Here is a 22,237-nt window from a genome sequence, read left to right on the forward strand (position 1 = left end):
AAAGTAACTGCTTCGCAAAATTTCAATCTATAATTCAGAGGATATGCAACGAAATTATAAAACCGCTGAATATCGGCATTTTCGCTAGCGTGAATATATATATTAGCTAAAAGGAAAATATTGCAAAAATGAAACAGGAAATAAAGTAGATTTTTGGATATTTATTTAGATTAATAATTAAGTATTGATAGTCATTGATTACTTCTCAAAAAAAAGTTTTAATATAAATGGTAGAGAAGCGAACAATTTTTTCAATAAACATAATCGATCTACAAGCATTTGAATGATATTGTTTTTGAACATTAACTATCAGAAAAGATGAGAATTGATTTAGATTGCAAAAATTTCAAGGAAGTTCTGGATTTCTAAATTAATAATGATAATAATAAAACGGAGTTTTAAAAAAGCTATTTGAACGAAATTGTAAAAATATGATGAAATAGAAATAAATGAGAATATAGTAAATCTTAAATCTGCAATGGATTTTGGACTGTCATTAGACTTGAATGTGTTATTTTCATTAGCTTAGCATAGATAAATGGTGCTCAATGTATGTTGTTTTTATTTATTTATTTTTGTCCTTTCATCGCGTTTAAAAGGTTAGATGAATATGCAAATTTTTTGGTTCTGTAATGCTTTCCTAAGAGTGGCGGTCGAGATATCCCTTTCTCCTTCCCACAAGATCGCCTCGGCTGGTCATTTTTAAAAGCCGTATGAGTCATTATTTGCCCTTTTTATTGTTCAAAAATTCATTACGATCGCAATATCAAAATTTTTTACTATTGATATTAATTTTCTTTTGGTGTAAACTTCATTTTGAAAACTGCGTTACATTCGTTAAGAAGTTTTTCATAGCAAGCATCTAGTTATTATTTTTATCTTCACTTCTTTAAAAACAATTCTGATGAAATATTTTTTATTTTATATCAAATATTTAAATTTTTCAAAAGAGTTGATACTACTTTAAAATTTAAACAACATATAAAGAAAGGTATAATGAAATGTAAAGATATATGAATGATATAATAAATATGTATTTTTCTTAAATTTATATATCTTGGTAACAAGGATGTAAACTTCAAACAGATTTATAAAAAGATTGTTTTATTGGTCAGGAAATGAAAGTAAAGAATTTTTGTTAATATTAAATATTTCATTTTCTTAAAAAATTTTCATTAATGAATATAAAAATATTAATATGTAGATATAGATTCATATTTCGGCAAATATTCTGGGTTTGTTTCTTTCGGTGTTCATCTTTTGAAGAACAGATGAAAGGTCCAGTTTAAATGATCGAATCATCAAACGGAATGTGAAAAGTAAATAAAAGAATTATAAAAATGGCCATTTTCTACATTCGTGTATAATGAGGTAACCGCTCAGATCTTTTTTCTTTTTGTATATATACGGTTATTTTGCGTCATATTACATAAAATGTTACATTCGGACGTTTCTCAACGTGAGAAATTAGTTAAAAAGATGGAGGATAAAAATTGTCGGTTGAAAATTTGAAGATGAAATAAAAATTAAGATGAAGACAATCCTTACGCAAATACGATTTATCCGTATTTAAATAAACACATTACTGAATCAAATTGCTCATTTTGCTTGATTTTAACATTAAATTGCGAATAGTAAGTGACAATAAGAAATGTGATTCGAATTTTACAATTGCGAATAATAAGAAATGTTCGGATATTTTTTGACGGATTATACCTTATGCTTCACTTGTAACCTATTCTCTTATTAACTTGACTTAGACAATTAAATTTCGATGTAATAATTAAATGAACTATTTTCTTAATTACGTGCAGTTGCTGAAGTCAAGTGACCGAGATAGAAAGTTGTATCGAAGTCGCTGAATATATAACAAATTAATGTTTGTTTTTATTCGTGCATGTATGTATGTATGTGTAGTGGTGGCGTGGAGGAATTGACTTATGCTAAAATTGGATTGTTTTGAAAGTTATAATATTCGGTAATTTTTCTTCTAGTTGTTTCTTTGTGTACTAAAATTTTCTTTATGTTGCATTTTCTCTCTAAAGGTAGCTGAGAATTTATGATCTGAGATTTATGATTTTTATTACTGATACTGATTTTTAGATAAAAAGGGGGGGGGGGCAAGGAGACAAAAATTATGTAATAGGATAACCTTTAAAACCTTTCAATTAACACGAAAAATGCCTCCTATAAAATTTCATTGTGATTTAAATTTTGAAACTTGATTTGGTATGTAATATCAAGTAAGAAATACCCTTTTGAAATTTGTCACTTAACTGTTGAGTAGGGGATGTTTCAACAATTTTCAGCTTCCTTATACTGCCTACCTGAATTACATATGGAAGAAATAAATGAGCCATTTATTTCATGTTTAACACTATTTTTCTATATTTCAGCTAATCTAATTGGTTATCCATTTGAACCAAGTTTGATACGTCGCTATGTCGGAAAACGAGTCCTGAGAAATTTCTTGGCTAATGAGACTGTTGATAAAAAGATACGAAACTCTGTGTTACTATTATATTAAATAATCACATATACCTTGACCAGAGACTACCTAGACTAATTTGTTTGTCTGTCAGGTTTTCAACTTCTAACAGCTCATTCGTTGTTCTCTTAATAGCAAATTATACTCAGAATCGCTAAAATATATATACGAATGATCTATAGAAATAGTCTTATATAACCCATTTAAAATGCTATATTTCATAGATAATAAATGAATTAAGCAGCTGAGTAACAAGTATATAAAAATACTGCCAAATATAAATTTGAGAATAAAGAAGATTTTGTAAAGAAATTCAAGTTTCGCCTACGCAAATCGGGTAGTTTATATGATGCTTTAAAGAATCAAAATTATAAATTAATAAAGTGAACGCTTTATTCTCCTGAATTGAGCCGATAAGCCAAATGTAGGATTTCTTTTTTTCAGTACTGGGCATAAAGAAACCTCCATTTACCCATTATATTTTTAAGTAATGAATGAAGAACTTTGGTGTAGCAGTAATCTTTAATTAAACGAAACATTGCATAATGATTCTGGTGTAATGTATTTTTATAATATATATCTCAAGAGGTGAAAATTTCTTAAGTAACCGCAATGGTAATCTATTTATCAAATTTTTGTAAGTCTAATTATATATTAAAACCATTGTTTTGCTTTATATTTTTATTGAAAATTTTAATTATTTTCATTCATGATTTTAGTTAGAGGGGAATATTTTTGATAATGTATTTTAAGTGTCATTTGCAGTGACGGCTTGTCCATTATGGCTGCAGAGCTGCTTCAACTTCTGAACTTTTAAAAATAAGGTTGTTTTTTCCCCTTCTTCTTTTTTTTAATCTCATTTCTTCACTTTGAGACTTTCACATTTTGAGATCTCTATTCTCTGTGCTTACTTTGTCATTCTAAGAATTCGGTAATCATCGAAAATGGAGGAAAACAATAAAAACGTAAAAATAAGACATCAGGATGATTCCTCATCCAATCATGAAATCCCATTGCGCACGCAATTGATTGGTTGATTTGATGAAAAAGGCAACTCTTTGAATTTAAAGCATCTCATTCATTTTTGAACAAGCATGGCGAGCTGACTGCGCGAAATGGGAAGTGTGTGAGCAGAAAGGCTCTGATACTATTATGATTTCATATTCACATAATTTTTTTTAATACAATCTCTTAAAAAATAATTTTCGCCACATTGCTAATTTCGAAGCTGAGTAGTCGTCATTGGTCATTTGTGGTGGTTGTTATTTTGTATTTATTGTTAGGAAAAAGGGAGATACTAATACATAAAAATTGTACTTTTATTATTGACAGGTTCGTGCCTTCTTAAGTCCACCAATCGAAGGAGTTGTTTTGCAGACATATGGTGCTGGAAATGGACCTTCACAAAGGAAGGATCTTTTTGATGAATTGAAACGAGCACATCGGAGAGGAGTCATAATTGTAAACTGCACACAATGCTCTCTTGGCCAAGTGGATCCGTCCTATGAAACTGGAAGGGTATATCTAATTATATGAATTTATTTCTTGTACAATATCTTTTAAACAACTTGTAAATATAATTTCTTTTGGTATTATTTGTTCATAGGGTTATTTGATTTTTCTCAGAAAAAGTAATAAACTTCTTTAATAATAAGTAATAAATAAAAAGTAATAAAACTTCTTTAATAAAGCAGAATGTAGAGCGCTGTAATCAAATATTTGAATTAAAACTACATTACCTGTTATTTTCGATCCGATTCGTAATTTTTGGTAATTTGACGACTCCTAAAATGACAAATCACTGTCTGGGGATTTCCGTGTCTTCTTAGATGAAAAATCATGGGATTTTATTCGTTTTACATGTTTTTTAAATGAATACCTAAGTTTGACTTGCTAAATCTTGGTTCGGTAGATCTTATTAAAGGCTGTTGGTTCACGGGTCAAAAGCTTATAATCAGATAGAAGGTAACAAAATTGAAAAACCCATACACACTCTTCGTCTTTTTTCCTTCAAGTTCTATGCCTTACTCTTTTGAAGTCTTGTCAGTGACTGGATATGCTAGGATCCAAAGCCTTATAAGCCTAATTGGAAGACAAAGCTTTCATATATCTCTGTTTCTAAACGTGCACAAAATACTAGTTTAATAAATTAGTTTTTAATTATTTCTAAATGACTACCGGTTGGTTTCAAAGAATCTATTTAATTGAATCATGCATGAGAACTGAGAAAACAATCTTAATTTCTTTTGATCATCTTATTTTGAAAGCTATGTAATGTTCTCTGAACCTTGTGTACACCATGACAGAAGGTGGAGCATGTTGTGTATCGGTGTTAATAAATATTCTAGTAAAGAAGTGAACGTAATGAGATCAGAATCTGATCAATTATACTCTAAAAGTGTTATTAAGACCTAATATTTTTTAATTGAATTATGTGTTTTTTACAAATTTATTTTTCTATTTTCCAAATAAATAATTTTTTAATTGATCTAATTGTGACCTTTTCTCAACCAAACGTTCCTAGACAGCTGCCTAGTCAGAAATCCTAAACTAGTGTTTTAAATGGTTTAGCATAAAAACTGGTTATTATAACAAAGAAGAAACTTAAGAATTAAGCTTATTGTCTTAGAGAAAAAATCTGCTTTGCCTGTAATTGATTTACTACATTGATTAATTACTATATAGCTTCCATTTTTAATTACTGATAAATAATTTATATAAAAAACAAGACTTGGATATAAGTTTTTATCTACTTTGAATATTTGTTCGAGATTTAAATTATATTACTTGGAAATTAATAATTGCAAATAATTTGAGATATGGAGGTTATAAAGCAATTGAAGCTAAAAAGCTATCCAAAATGTATTATATGAACTATAATTAAATAATTTTAATTTAATTTTCGATTAAAATGAAAGTTTATTGTTATAGTTATATTCAGCAGTTTAACAAACCATTGCTACAGTTTTCCTTTTTTTTTTTTTTTTCTCTCTCTCTTTCATTGTCATTGCACCTACGATGTGATAATTCTTTTCCAAAGAATTACTCACTCACCCTTTGTTCATATTACACATTGGTGAACAGTAATCAAGTTATTAAGGGACCTAAATGTTGTAGTATTTGTATGTCAGTTACGATTTAATAATTAACGAATCATTGTTCTTATAGAGGTGCTGTTTGATAATTAATGTCATAACTTGAAAATTTTCGTATTAGCTGGATTTAAAATTTAGACGGTAATTAGTTCATATTGGGTATTATGTTTATTAGCTTTTATCAAGGTCAAATGATGAGTCCTTTCCCTCGTTCCTGTCTAGTATTAATCATATGAAAATTAATCTAATATTTAAAACAAAAATAGGTAGTCTTTTCTTGATTCCCGTCTGATTTTAACACAACCATGCAGGTGTGTCAAACTGCATTATTTTTCAATTACTTGAAGAAGAAAAAAATATTTCGATTAATGTAGCGTTTATTGATGCAAGACTTATTGAATAGAGTGTATACTTCTAACCTAGATTCATTTTTAATGATGTTAAAACACTTATTCTTTAAGCTTTACATAAAAAAATTAAATATTTAGACATATATAGTTTCAGTGCTTGCTAATGACATATAAATAATTTTTTTTTCTCTTATATTCACTAACAGTACATGTACACTAGGATGAAACGAAAATAGCCTTTTTTTTTTTTTTTTTTTTAGATTTTAGTTTGGTAATAATACGGATAAGTTGTCTTTTAGGTTTAAAAACAATATTAAAACATTTGATTGCAATATTACATTATCTTAAAGTGCCCCAAAGAGCATAAAATTTCTAAAAAAATGGAAATTTTGAAAAAAGGCCTTTAAAATTTGTTCTTAGATTTTACTTTGGTAATAGCGCAGAAAAATTGCTTTTAGGTTCAAAAACAATATTTAAAAAATTGGTTGCGATATTGCATTATGTTAAGGTGCCGCAAAGGGCTTGAAATTAGTAAAAAAAAAAAAAAAAAAAAAAAAAAAAAAAAAAAAAAAAAGGAAATTTTTAAAAAGGGCGTTATAAAAAAATTCTAGTTGCACTACAACAATATTTCAAGGTGCCTCAAAGAGCTTAAAGTTTGTAAAAAAAATTGCAAACTTTCATAAAATATTTTTATGAATTTTTCGTTCATATAGTGTTACAAAAGATGATTTTAAATACATATATAAGCATTACAATCGGAAAAAATTATTAATTACAAAGTATAATAATAAAAAAATATTTTTATGTCTAATTTTGCGTTTCTTACTTCTGTATCCTTAATGATTACAAATGTTACAGCTGCAAAATGTTTGTTTCTACTTTATTGCCACATTAAACAGTTTCTTTAAATTCAATTTTGGCATATTCACAAGTGAGTCAATTTTTGCTCTTATGTATCCTTCTCTTGCGATTGAACCGCAGAACGTTTTGAGCCGATTCGGTCAACAGTCTCACAGTTCTTTCCACTGCTTGCATGTGACAAGGAAGCCAGGGAAAGTCGATAACCAAGTCCCCTATCCTATTTAGTTCAGCTTCGGATGCTTTCTGTGTGTCAAGTTTTAACTTAATATTAAATCGCATAGGCACTTGGTAGTTTTATCGCTTCTTGTCTATTTGATAGATCTGGTAGGCTTGCCTCTTTTTGCAAAGAACACTGTTGTTCTTTAGCGTTGTCATTGTCGCCAGTAATCGTTTCTGATGCCCTAGTATTTTTTGCCTTTCTTGATTAAACTTAACTATTATCTGTAGTTCTTTCCTCTTTCTTGCTTCTTTCTTCCTCAAAGTGCTTGTGGTAGCAATATCACTATTAACTACATATAACCATTTTCCTGTTAGAGCGTTGATCGTTTAGAACAGTCCATAACTGGTACCTTTTTTATACAAGTCAGCATTATATATAAAAAATACGCCGTCTAACTTTTTCTCTAAATTCTGTGAGGTTGAAATTAAACTTATCTGAATATTTTTTGCTTTTAGACTTTTAATAAATTCCTGTATTTAGCTTGATAAGTTTTTAACATTTGTGAAAATTCTTTTACTAGAAGCAACAGGAATAGAAGCTCTCGGGCATATTTGTTCTATTATGGGAACTAAAGTGTCACATATTTCACTTACAGAAGGACCCTTCTCTGAAGCAATTTTGAGGTTATGTCTAATATAACAGTAGCACTAGATTCGTCAGTAGTGTGTTCATCTTCAAGCAAATCCCTAAATTTCCCAAAAATAGAACACTCCGATATTTGTTTTGTCTTCACTAATTTAGACTGAGCCATTTTTACTCACAGCAACGCACACAAGCACAAACTAAAAAAAACATTTACGTTAATCAGTTGCACAATAGACGGAGGGGAGACGCCAACTCAACTGAACTCGGCAAAGGTACTGATTTGAAACCAGCTCTGTTCTTGTCACCGGACGCAGACAAATCTCCGCCTTATCTCAATAACAACCGCTACGGCGACGACTCAGTGCCATGCCACTGCAATACTAAAACTCTTTTTGTACTTTTATTCATATGACAATGAATAATGAAAGCTTTTTATTTCATAATTGAGGCGAGCAAAATCCTTAAAAAGTTGCAAAAAGTGTGTTTTTATGTAACGTCCTTGCTGCACTTCAAGATATAGTCTAATATTTTTTATAATTTTTGTTTATCTTATCTATACCAAATCAACTTTTCCTCGTTATTACAAATCAAAATTTGATTATTTCGTCAAAAAACTTTTAAAATGTAGCAAAAATTTCATTTTTTATGAAACTTTAACGTCCTTGCCGCACCTCAAGACCTACTCCAATATTTTTAATATTTATAATTTATTTTATATGCACCAAAAGGCAAATTAAAAATCAAAAATTGATTTTTTTCGTTCCTCCCTAATGTACATGGAGTAAAATGATTAAAATGTTTATTTTCAGGCTCTTGTTGATGTAGGTGTAGTTCCTGGATCTGATATGACACTTGAAGCAGCTTTAACTAAGTTAAGTTATGTACTTAGCAAGAAAGAATGGACGATTCAAACAAAAAGAACTGTGAGTACTGTTTTAAATATTATTTAGATAAATGTATGAAGTTTTGCTATATTTTAAATATTTAGAGGAATGCGGTTGTGCAGTTAGAAAATTAAACGTTTAAAACGCATAAAACGTTTTTAATAAATTGTTCCCTCCTTTAAAGATCTTAATATCAGGAAAAAAATTTTATAATTACAGCCCTGTGACACGGTGTCTAATGTGCTAAATATACGGCATTGGGACAAAAATACAGTTATGTGAAAATTCTATTTATTTAATATTTATAAGCAAAAGTTTGGTTGGTTTTTATTGTCATGGTTTTACATTAATATTCTTAAAAGAAAAGATATTTATATAGATTATAAAATCTTTTTATTACGTTATTCAAGAAACTACTCCATAACTACACTATGCGATCAAAAGTGTCCGAAACACTTTCAGATGTAAGCATTTTCCAGATATCTTCAGACCGTGTACAAAATATATTTTAGCTCGCATTTTACATTGAAGATTCAGCGTGAGAGTATTTAGGCGATCAACCAGGAATTTATGAAAAAATGATTGTGGCTGCATTTCCCGTTTCTCAAAAAACTCGCAATATTTTATAACATCAATGATTTTATTTGCTGTGCGGAATACTTGAGTACATTTTCATAAAAACAGCAAGCATATTGAAAAAGATCATTTTTTTTAAAAAAAATCATAAATTGTGTGGCTTTTTTTTTTTTTTTTTTTGAAATCAGTTTTTTTAAAAAAAATGTATAGCATATGTTCTTTAAGTTTTGTATATAATAATTTTGTTGAAATATTATAATGCATTTAATTTTATAAATATTCGACGAAATATGAGTATTTTAGTAGATAAATTTTAACCGCGCATGTGCAAAATATAACATTTTTTTCTTTCATAATTTGAATACTAAATACATGAGACAATTTACATAAACATTCCTTTTGGGATACCATTAATATTAAGAAAGATGTCGATGTTGCAATACTCTCTATAAGTAGCTAAAAGGCAAAAAATTTTTCATAAATTGATTTCTTGAATCTTGAATCTTCAAACAGTTATAGGGAGTTCCTATAAAAGTTTATAAACATACTGAATATATTTTCTATATAAATTAAGCAAGTAACAAAAATTGCAGTAAATGAGGCATCATAAATAACAATATATATCGTTATTTCAGAGGCAACTGATCCAATAGGGCTACAGAGTTGCAGCATCTGAAATTATTTTTGATGGCTGCATTTTTATTTTTATTAAATTTACTTTTTCACTTTGAAAGTGCAATACTCTGTGTTTATTTTTTCACTCAGAAAATCCGGTAAGCAGTGAAAATGTGAGGGGTAGGTAAAAACTTGAGGAGAATACAGAATATGGATCAACAAATAAGAAAAATGTTGGGCTGATCGTCGTCTGACAATGAAAATCCACTGTGCACACAACTGATTGATTGATTTAAAACTATAAGTAACTCTGTCTCCCTTATGAATTTAGAGGTATCAAAGCTTCATTTCGAGCCGACTGGGCTTGAAGCACGGGCAAATGATTTTTCCCCCTGTTATTACCTTTGTTTTGTCAGTTTTTTTCCCCTTTTTCTTTTCTTTTCTTCTTCTTCTCCTTCCCCCCCCCCCTTCTCATATACGAAATATAGAGAAATGTATTGTAATCGTCAAAAAAAAAAAAAAAAAAAAAAAAAAAAAACCGAACTCGAGATTTTGGCAAATTTCTACGTTTCAGGCCTCTGAGTTTTATGAGTTAATAAAACTGGCATTATATCTGTCTGTATATTTTTGGCATTATATCTGTCTGTCTGTCTGTGAACACTGTACTCAAGCATGCTTTCACTTAGAGGTTGAAATTCGGTAGATTGAATTATAACCAAATTTATAGATTTCTTTCCAATTCCGACCGAAATCCACGGGATTCATAGCCTGAAAAGTACTTAAATGTGAAAAACCACTTTTAAGCTCTTTAAAAGTGCTCAGTTTTGAAAAACGCCACCTAAAAATGTTTAATTTTCTCGATAAGCGCTAAAAAAGATTCTTTCTATTATACTAGTTTGAAGTGCTTCATTTTCGTTTTATAACATTAAAAAGAAAAGTTACCTCCTTTTTGTAATGCCGAAACCCATTATGATTTTTTAGAACTTTTATTAATATTCCATTTGTTGACTCTGAAATGAAAGATTTGAAGTTTGTGGCAGAGGTTTTAATTTGTATTAAAAAAAAAAAAATAACATTTTGTGTACTGAAAAGAATCATATTATTTTGCTGAAAAATGTACTAATGACTTGAATTGTGCTACAAATGTTTCTTAGATTTTTAAAATCAGCGTGTCTAGAAAATTCTCAAATATGTTGGGAAAACTAGTTAGTTCGTATCAGTAAAAATATGCTACCTTTGATTTAGTAAATTTAATAAATTCTATCATAGAAAGATCAACAAATTGGATATTAAAAGGTTTTCTTAGCTTTTCTAATTAATAATAATAGTATTTATTTTATTCACGTGTAGTAACAGCATTGTAAATTTCAGATATAATTTCATTCTCTTTACTTTTCCCGATCCCTAATTTTATGTTAACAGATTCTTACGTATGTTAATTGACACATACGAACACATACACATTAGAAAAACTTAACATGATGACGATTATTCTACAGTAAAATGCAAGTAGTTTTACAACCTGATATATGCAGGTTTTATCAGTTTCAAATAACAAGCAAATATTCCATGAAATCAAACGAATAACTATTTCCAATATATATATTAATATTTCATTCTTTTATAAAATTTTGGATTGCGGAATTATAGTTTTTTACGCTTAAAAAATATTTCTCCAAGTGTAGAATTTGTGATAATTTCGTAGTAAAGAAGTTTGAGGGCCTATTTAATGTTTTTATGACTTTTGAATTTAAGTAATCCGTTGAAAGTATAGCAACCTTCATTTGAAATTTCAGTACTAAAACATTCCTATTTCTCTATTTCTGATGTCAAGAGATATTATAGTTGCTCATCGAACTTCTTTGCAATTTGGTTCTAGCCGAAGTTTAGGTTTTTGCATAAAAATTTATTTATGGTTCATATTATTTGTCTTGTTTTACTTTTGGTGTCATAATTATTATTTATGCTGTATTTCTTTTATAAATGAATTTTAATATTGTTTAAACTTAATTGTGGTTCCTTTTGATTTTGGAGCATTTTTGTGATTTTTAATGCTATCTACTTTTAATTATGTCAGTCGTAATTTTTATTTAGATGATGAAGGCTAATTTACGAGGAGAACTAACTGTTTATAAAGACATGAAATTTGAAGACATAGATGTTGTGACTGCCGTCATCAAAACTCTTAGATTGTCTTCTTCAGAGGTAATCTATTTTCTTCATATGCATTACTTTTATGATTTTCAAACCAACTGATAATGAACTGTATACTGACACTTTTACTTAAAAATATCATGCAATAAATTCATTATTAGTGTTGCAAGCATAGAATAAAAATTGAAATTTTACGAAGTTTTTTAAACAAAATGAATCCTTTGCAATGAATATTTAATTTTTTAATATAATTTTCAAATGTATAGTGATATAATTTATAAAGTAAGAAATTTATCTGTGGTAACTGTTATTCCAAAGTTAAAAATGCTTTTTTTTCAGTGCAGTTCTATTATTGATCCATCTTCTGATTCTCTAAATTTTCCATAATTCGCCCTTAAAGTAATATATAAAAAATTATTGCAATCATTTTACCTTGTATGTAGCAAAATAATAATAATAATTCCTGCATTTTTAACGTTATTTTAAATAGTATAAACTTGATTTTTAATTATTTCTCGTTTTGTAATGTTTTCACTTTCAGCTCAGTTTTTCAATAAAAATAATTCAATACTAATGAAAGTTAGCACAGTAACGGAAATTTTAAATTAGTTTTGTACCTATGATTCTCTCGACAGCATATATATCAATATCATGTTATATGTTTAACTATTATTATTTGCCTCATTTACTATAATGTAACTGCTTATACTTCTGAGTTGCGATATTTATTCTTAACATTTGATTTTTCCTTCATCATGGATAAATAAATTTATTTAACTGGCACTCAGATTTTCAAAGCTGAATTGTGATGATATATGGCAAACAACTATATTAATACACAAGTAACAAAATTTTTTACAATAATAATCTATTTTAGTTTGTATGTCCTATTATTTATTTGTGAATTTTCTTTCACATTAAAAACTATGTGTATATTTGAAATATCAGTAGTTTTATATTTAAATTATTTTGAAGCTGAAATAATTTTTTTGTTTTTGTTTTAATAGGAAGTGGATGCTTTAAGAGATGCTATTTCTCCTGCTATATTGTGTAGTATTGTATCTGAAGGAAATTTAGAGAAACTTGAAATAATGAGACAATTTGTAAGTATTGTTACAATAAATTTTATAATAAAGGGAAATATTATTTCTAGGAGAAGGGAAATTTTAAATGTTTTTACTGGAATTTTGATTGGAATATAGTTTTTCTGAAATAATATTGATTGACTTATATTGATATTCTTTCTTGTCTTCATTCATCCGTTTTAAAGTACTTTTGCTCTCTTGATCCCTTTAATTTATGAATTATAATTTGAAATATAATCAGTCGATTTGTAGTTTCTCAGAAAGATCTTAAAATCTAAATGAAATTTATATAAAACTACTTCAAACATACAAAGATGATATCAAACATATGAAATCCCAGCTCCGTTCATGCTAATTATTGGTTAATTCAAATTTATTTTGTTTCCTCTAAACTTATAATTCTATTAATTTCAAAGCTTTATTATCGTTGAAAAATTAGTCTCCTGAAATGCATTAAAAGATAAATCAAAATAGACTCCTGACATTTTCTTCTAATTACCGACTTGTTTTTTTGTGATAAATTTTGATTTCAATCGATAATCTCTTTATTTTAAACATATTTTAGATGACTAGTGAAGACAGCTGTTTAATATTTTGACTACATTGAATTTGGGGACTTAAAAATGTTATGTTCAAACCAATTAACTTATTTAAAACGTTATAGAAGAATTCACTGTTTCAGTGTATGCAGCTATTGTGAATTTAACACTGAAATCTGCTTTTTCGGATTATGTAATCTATATAAAATAAAAGATTGTATATTGTCTGGGCCGTTATATGTTTTTTAAATATTTTACAATAATGCCATGAATAATTTGAGTTGATTTCAGTGAATTCTGTATATTAAATATTTAAAAAATGCTATGGTTGATTTAATAAAATATTCATTCAAAAGCTTTTAGAAATTTCTGATGTGTTAAAACATTTCCTGTATGTTTGATTGAAAGAGCAATTTTCATGGATAGAAACAGCAGCTGTAAGGTATTTTAGATATAATACATACTTTAATTATGATTAATAAATATATTTGATGAACAGAAATTTGGTTACTGGAGTTTTTCAATATATATACATTGTTCCATATAATATTAATATTGATTTTCAGTGCAAATGGAGCTATTTTGTAAAGTCATATTTTTACAGGGTGCATATCTTTCTGCTTGTGATTACGATTATAGAACTCCTCTCCATATAGCTTGTGCCGACGGAAATATAACCATTGTTGAATATCTACTTAAACATGGCGCTAGTATTCATATGAGAGATAGAGAGCATAGGACTCCATTAATGAATGCAGTTCAAAATGATCATCATGAAGTAATTAAACTTCTTGTAAAGGCTGGAGGTTATTTGAATTTGCCATCTTCAATCATAGCCGATATGATATGCAGGTATATATTATATTTTGCATTCAGATATAATTTAACAAAATGTACCCATTATATTGCTATATTTTTAATAATAACTTTTCCAAATTCTTCACTGCACAGTGCTGCAAAAGATAATAATTTGCGTCGACTTGAATCTTTGTATTTGGCGGGTGCAGATCTAAATGAAATTGATACTACAAGAAGATCGGCTCTGCATTATGTGAGTACTAAAGAATTGCATTTTATATTATATAATCTTTGTAGTAGTTATAATAAACTTCCTTTAATTATTAAATCATTTCTTATTTTTTAGGCTGTTGAAATGAATAATGAAGATGCTGTTAATTTTTTGTTGGAACATGGAGTAAATTTTACTCAGCGCGACCTTTATGGTAACAATGTCTGTGATATTGCTAAGATTTTAAAACATGACAGTTTGATGGAAATTTTAGGAAAAATTTCCAACTCTGAATAAGGTTTTTAGTCTTAATTTCAAATTTTAGGCTTCTAGTCAAAGAAAATTGCCTTTTTACTGAAGACTATTTTTCAACTTCCAGCTTGAAAGTTTGTAAGATATTTTCGTTGTTGCTTTGTATTTATTTATTCTGGGATTTTGCTTTAAATTCAATTTCGGTGCAAATATTTGCTCAATAACTCCTAATGTTAAAAATATATAAATTTCTTGCACCTTCCATTTTATTCCGATATTTATAATACAAATCATTTGATTAAGAAAACGTTCAACACACAGATTAAAATTATTGTCAAGTTTTAAAAGGGGAAGTAATTTGAAGAAGATAGGAATGAAAAAAGTGTTTTGTTATTATTATACTTTATCTATATCTGACTGAGCATCATTATTCTTTTAATGACCTCAATTGCAGGCAAAACAATTGAGTAGGAAATCAAAATATATCTGAGAAATGAGATACCTTAAGTTAAATTACATTAAAAATTATTTTTAATTTACTTCTCTCTTGTTTTGATGGCATGTTACGATATGCGATGAATTAAAAAATGTATTTTTAATATTTGCCTAGCAATTAGGACAGAGAAGAGTACTTGAAAATGACAAGATATAAATGTGAAAGTTTTAGACCAACTATGAGAAATGTTTTTGTAAGACATTGTAAATTTGTTTAGAAAAGAAATTATATAATCATAATTGAGGCTTGTGCAGCGTGCATCTTCTATGGCATGTTAAGAATCCTCATTATAATGCTGCTTTTTCAAAGGTCTTTCAGGTTACATTTTCTAGCATTTTTAAAAGTTTATGAACTCTGTTGCCTCAGCATGAGTAGCATTGTAATTTTATTGCCTATGAAGAATAACATATACATGTAGATTTTTGAAGTATAAGTCAGCTATCCTTTTATCTGTCAAAAGCATTATGATAATCTGCACTCGGCCTCATTTGGTATTTTTCAAATTTCGATTATACTATATTTATAAATTTAATAATTGTATTTCTTTATTTTGGGAAAAGCATTTTGGTTGTCTTAAGCCAATCAAATTCATTTCTATTAAAGCACGATTGCATAAATATTTGTGTGAAGGAATTAAAGTAAACTCCCATGTTTGATAAACAGTCATGAATTGAAATACTTTTTATCATTCGTCAGATGGCCTTCATAATAATAATTTAACTTCCCTAGCTGTTTCAGCAAGGCTTATACCTAAGAAAGTAATAATTCCAGTCATTTTGATTTGAAGATTAAAGATTAGATTATTAGATTAAAGACAAGATTATTAAAATAAAAAATATTACTAATGAATTTCCATAATTTTATTTTGTAAGTACATTAAATGAGAGCGCATTTGGACTTCAAAAGCTAAGGGACATATAGAGAAATAATTATTCCCTATTTTTTTTAAATTGTTACTAAATTGTTACCTTTCCCTTTTTACTAAATTGTTACCTTTTTATTTCAATTTACATTAACAATTCATTGAAAACTCATGGATAATTCGATATAATATAAAAGTAATTTTGATTTCATTGCAATATTAGGCATACAATAATGAATTCTAAAAATTTGTGGAATTTCTCCGAACATGCATCTTTTATAGATGCCCCTATTACTGTTTAAGTATTTGGTTGTAAATGTGACATGGGAAGTAATATTCGGAATTTTACTGTTCGCGATTTTATATTAAATCTTAATACAAATTAAAGTAGAAATATCTAATCCTTAGCATTGCAGAAGATAAATTTATAATACTTACTTTTATTCTGTTACATGCTGATAGCTGTGTAATCTTTTTTTATGTAGTTGGTTTCTCAATCCATATTCTGAAGCATATATTCTAATAAGGGCCATATGGTGATTACTGTAATTTGCTCAAATGAATATTGATGCTCTAAATGTATTGGGTATTGCTATATTTAGTAAAGAAAACATGTGGGTTGAAAAAACTGAGCTGCTATTATATTGGAAATCAAAAATAGGTCAAAACTCAATTTTTGGCTTGATGTAATATACAAATATATTATCGCGCTGCTGTATTTTTGTATTGTATCTTCTACATAGTTTTGCAGAATTGAGCTATTTTTCTCTTCCCTTTTAGTTTAATAGGTTGAACTTTTTGGTCATTTTTTATGACATGATGCATCACTGAATGACAATCTATGACTTATCTATCTGTCATATGATTCGGCTTGATAATTAATGATAAATTAATATATCTATTCTTATGATTTCTTTATTACAAAATTTTACATAAACAACATGCTTGATAAAACTTTAATGTATGGAAACTTTAATTATTATCACTATTAAAAAAAGTGAAAATCGACAAAAAAAAAAAAAAAGATTTAATTCTGTCCATGGAAGAATATTTTGATTTCTCTCTCCCTTTCAGGGGTGGTGAATATCTTTGAGTTTAGTTGATCGTCATAAAAAGTTTTGAATTTACTTTTATGTTAAAAATTTTCTAATTAGACTAGAGATTTATGTACATCTTGTATGTTAAGTAAATGGATTGAAATATGAAAAGCATATAGATTGTATTAAAAAAATATAAAATCCTGAACTATTGTCAGGAATGTAATATATCATTATGTTGAGAATTCTTAATGGTCATATTTGAAGTCTAATTTTATAATAGACTTGGAATGATAAAATTTCTATGAACACTTTAAATAACACTATGATCCACTAATAACATGATTATCAGCTTCAAATTTACATTAGACTACAACTCCAGCAGTTATACATTATTTTATAAACGAGAAAAAAAAAAGGAAATTTTTTCGATTTTTGAAAGCACATAAAATTTAAATAAGCATTTGTTATCCAAAGATCTCAAGGTGCCCAATCTAAGTATGGTACTCTACTCTGCCAGTATTCTTGATTAAAGAAGTCCAAGTATTAAGCTTCGGATATAATATATTCAAAGAAAATCTCATCTAATATTATTAATAGTGTATTCGAATTATCTTAAGGAAAAATACTTAGTTATATCTTAAAGACAAAATAAAAAATTTAGTTGATTTTTTGTTGTTGAGAAGTTAAAAGAAAAACCCAGCAGTGTTTCAATTCAGAAAACAGTTGAATGTGTTGATTGTTCTATCATTATATTTCAGACTACCTGTTTACTGTATTTACACTTCAAAATACCATCCTGTCAAAAGTTTAAGACTTTCCAAAAGAATATTTTGTTTGGCTCCTATAGGATAAAAATAATACGCGTATGGAAGATGTTAATAGAAGTTTTGCTATAAAGTCTTTCAAATGTAATAAAGAAGTTTAAAAAGTTTAATCCACGTTTTTCTTAAATTACGCCCTAGCTATTATAATCTAAAATCATTTGATATTTTCGCATGGTTACAGGTACTTTTGAACCGTACTATTTAAAAATGTCTCAGTATGAAATTCTTATGCAAATTTTAAAGAATATATGAATGAAAGATATTTGCTTTAAGAAAAGAATGAAATTTACTGAAGTACTAATTTTATAAAATATACATTGTGTTTATAAATTTCTACATAGCACATGTTTTATTAAACATAACTTTGTATTTGCTTTAAATAATCAACAATTTATTTCGTTTCCTTTAACCTGTTGAGTTTGAAATTATGTAAGAACTTGATAAATTTCTGCTTTCCTATGCCATTATATTAGTTTGATTTTCGACAAATGAAATTATTTTAAGTTATAATAATGAATCATCCAATTTTGAATACATCCGGTGGAATAATATAATGCAACTAAACTGTGGCACTTTAAAGAAAATTTAAAAAACAATGAAAAATAAACTCCATATACATTTAAAATTTTATTGCTTGTAAACTAATTTATTAATTGCATTAGCACTTATTGTACATGTTTCAATACATTATAGTGTATGTGAAATTACAAAAAACTCAGCCTAATGAGATTTTTAATAATGATAACTGCTCAAATCATACATATATGCTTTTAACATGAACACACAAAAAGACATTTTGAATTTTCTATGAAAATATTCTAAATGTATTTTGGCATGGATAATTTTTCAAAAATGCTGCAGAAGTTATAAACATTTATCTAATAATATAATCTTGCATATCTAGTTATATGTTAAATATTCACATACTATAAAACATTTTTTATTAAGCAATTATAAATAGTGAAAGCTGTATAAAGTCAAGACTGTTTATTAATTATTTTTTTCCATTTTTTTTTTTTTTCATTTTTTTATAAATAAATTGTGCAGAAAAGTCTAATTAATTTTTGTATCCTAATTTTGCATAATTTTGAAGTTTGTTTTTATGTAGTTGTATTCAATTTTGAAATCATTTCTTAGTATCTGTTAAAAAGTAAATTCTTTTAGAATTCCTGAATTATAAAACAAGCTTATTTTCAGTTCAGTGGTTATGTAGATTGTTTCTCGTGCATTTTTGAAATTAAAACGATCATTTTATATCAACTATGTGTTTGCAAAATTCATACAGTATAAAATCATAACTTATTTTTAATATTGTGTGCCTTTTACATTTTTAGATATATTTTATGTTTTATTTTGTGTTTTTTAGGTAACTATGTATTTATTTCTTTGTACAGAAACATTTATGTTTGTTAAAATTTACTTTTATGGGGGGTTTTTTATGTATTCAACAAAACTAATATTTCGAATTGAAGTTTTCACTGTTATGAATACATTGTAAAACTAGTTGTGATTCTTCATATTCTCACTCTTTTTTTCAAAGGAATATATTATGTATTGTTAAGAATTTTTGTTAGAATATTTATTTACTTTTGTATATAATTTTTACTTGAAAAGGGTTTTTTTCTTTTTTGGAAGCATATACAACCAGAGGCAAATATAAAAGAATACTAATCCATCAAGATTTCATTAACACTAAATGACCGTCTGATAATGCTTTCATAAAATGCGAGTTTCTTTGAAATATTTTCATCAATATTGATAGAGCTATAGAGCAACTCCTTGATTTAGATTCTTTTGATAAAAGCATGCATTTTTAATGCTTATTTTCCTTCTATATGTATCACTGATCAATTTGTGAAAAGTTTGAGATTTATATTTTGTCCTTTTAACTAAAACAAAGTGATGTGTCTCTTAAGTTAATAATCATGTATTAAAATTATTTTAATAAGCTGTTGCATATTATAATATTTGTTTTGTAACTAATTGATATAATTATATTTGAAATTCTACTGTATATATAAAGAACAAGTTATGGTTCATTGATTGGAACATATATATTGTATTGTTTTCAACAAAAGAAATTTCTGTATCATTATATGCAAATCTCATTTATGATAAGCAGTTTCATTCAAAAGTACTTTTGGACTGACTAATTACAAAGTTTCTGAATGTAACTTGCTGTGGACATTTGTTTCTATTCAAAGACCTGCAAAGAAGGGACAATGTAGAGACATTATATACATTTTTTTTAAATTTATCTTAGTCTTAATGGATCAATTTCTAAATGTGCTATTATTAAAAGTTTATTTGAAAACAAGTGCTGTAGGTGCAAATGTCCCAGGCACCAGTTTTATTTACAGTAGTATTTACAGTAGTAACAAAACGTTTTTTTTTACTTTAAAAGTGGTATAGACACACTATTAAGGGAACGAAACTATAATGCTATACCCCGGACACCGTTTATAGTAACAGAAATATTGATGTGAAATACGGTGAAAACACTGCATGCCCAAGGTATCAGTTACTCATACTATGTCATTGTTGAAAGTATGTACTTTTTCCGATATTCTCAAATGCTGTTTCATCAGTTATTTTTAATGTAAATTCTGATTTTATATTTTACTAAAGTATAATTTGATTCTCTGTAGTTATGTGATATTAAGTTAGATATTTTATTAAAGATGGATTTATTATATTCACATTTTTTTAATCCCATTACAAAAAGGAATATAGAATCAATTTCTTTTAAAAAGTCTTTTCTATTTTCAAGCAAATTTGACTTTAGGATAAACATTTGCCTTTAAAAACAGGACGAATAATAAAAGGTGATACAATATATTTATTCACATAATGATATTTTACAGAATGGATTTGATGTTTTTATAGCATATATTGCAATTATAATGCTGTTCCAATACTAAATAAATTTTTAAAAAACATCAATACTAATTTACATTAAAAAGCTCATAAATATTCATTACAGGAAAAAAAATATGCTCTATATATGTCCTCTCCTTTTGGTATATTAATTGAAATAATATATTATCAAATTTTACAAAGAAAAGCATAAGGCACATGTTTGTCATTTATAATGCATCATCACCACTTTAAATCCCCAATCATCTTCTACTTAAAACTATGCCATTCTTAGAATCTGCCTCAGAAAAGAATGTCCTCCCCCCCCCCCTTTTTTTTTAATAAGCATATTTTTAAGTTGAAAATAATTGTAATTGGGTCTGTAAAAACGTAGAATCTCTATTGAATTTTGTATCTTATTAGTAATAAATTATCTGGTTTACTTTTGTTGTGATATTCATAGGGTATAACATTTTGTTAAACAATAAATCCTTTTCAAAAACAATTGCTTTGATAATTTTTTTATAATAAATCCTAAAGTAATACTCTTGTTAGTTTAAAATTTTAAAAAAAATTGATGATTTATTTGCATGATAAAAACCAACGCGCACAAAAATGAGAAAATCCAGAATTTTTACTACAAAATAATCTATATGAAGTATAAAGACACTTAAAACAAGAAATATAGTTAATTGCATAATTTTAAAGATATGTTTTTAATTTATCTTTTGGAGGTCAGTGTATTATATGAAGTACAACCTGTCTTTTGTGTTTAATTTGAGAATGAATGAACATAGAAACAAGAAATTTGGTGAAATTTGCACTAAGCAGTTTTTTAAAGAAAGCAGCATAGATATTTTCTTAAATTCAATACAAACATGCCTTACAAAAAAATGCACTGTTGGTTAGAGAACTTCACTCTTGGAAAAAACAATACGTTACAATTTTATATGGAAAAATGTTCACGGAAACATTACAAAAATAGATTATATTAAAAAATGTATCTACCTCACACTGCAGTGCATTCGCTGTGTTAGAGTTTTGACTCCCTCCGGTGGAGAAAAGGGGAAATTCTGTTCCCCTAACCAGATGTATTCGAGACGCCGACGCGGCGACATGTACATACTCTCTCTCCCGTCTTTTGTGTTATGATGTGTTAGTGTAGTAGCTTAGAAATGTCCGTGTCCATATATGTGTGAAAATAAATCCTATGAAAGTTCAACTCCTGCTTCGTCATTAATGGAATTGTCATGCACTGACTGAATACGCTGCTTCAGGTTGCAGGCAGACCGATAGATGGGAATGGGGTTTTCCCGAGTTGATTCCATAGACATCTTAATTCGTTTCGTAGTGAGGTCAAACGAATATGGGATCATTTTCAATACGATTAAACTGTATCTAGAAGACATGTTTAAGACCGATCATGAGGTACAACACCTGCAGGAG

At 27.6% G+C, this 22,237-nt stretch overlaps 1 protein-coding gene across 1 annotated transcript in view; it reads left to right on the top strand.

Moving 5' to 3' along the window:
- LOC129960429 (L-asparaginase 1-like) overlaps nt 1-21,247 on the top strand; it is a 77,702-nt gene extending 56,455 nt beyond the window's left edge. Inside the window, exons 8-14 of the mRNA XM_056073854.1 lie at nt 3,821-4,006; nt 8,409-8,522; nt 11,769-11,879; nt 12,836-12,931; nt 14,057-14,304; nt 14,404-14,503; nt 14,597-21,247. Of these exons, the coding sequence (XP_055929829.1) occupies nt 3,821-4,006; nt 8,409-8,522; nt 11,769-11,879; nt 12,836-12,931; nt 14,057-14,304; nt 14,404-14,503; nt 14,597-14,758 (1,017 nt within the window). The 3' untranslated portion in view covers nt 14,759-21,247. The remainder of the gene's footprint in view (nt 1-3,820; nt 4,007-8,408; nt 8,523-11,768; nt 11,880-12,835; nt 12,932-14,056; nt 14,305-14,403; nt 14,504-14,596) is intronic.
- Nucleotides 21,248-22,237: the final 990 nt, after the last annotated feature.

The sequence above is a fragment of the Argiope bruennichi genome, chromosome X2 (assembly GCF_947563725.1).
Source record: "Argiope bruennichi chromosome X2, qqArgBrue1.1, whole genome shotgun sequence".
Taxonomy (NCBI): domain Eukaryota; kingdom Metazoa; phylum Arthropoda; class Arachnida; order Araneae; family Araneidae; genus Argiope; species Argiope bruennichi.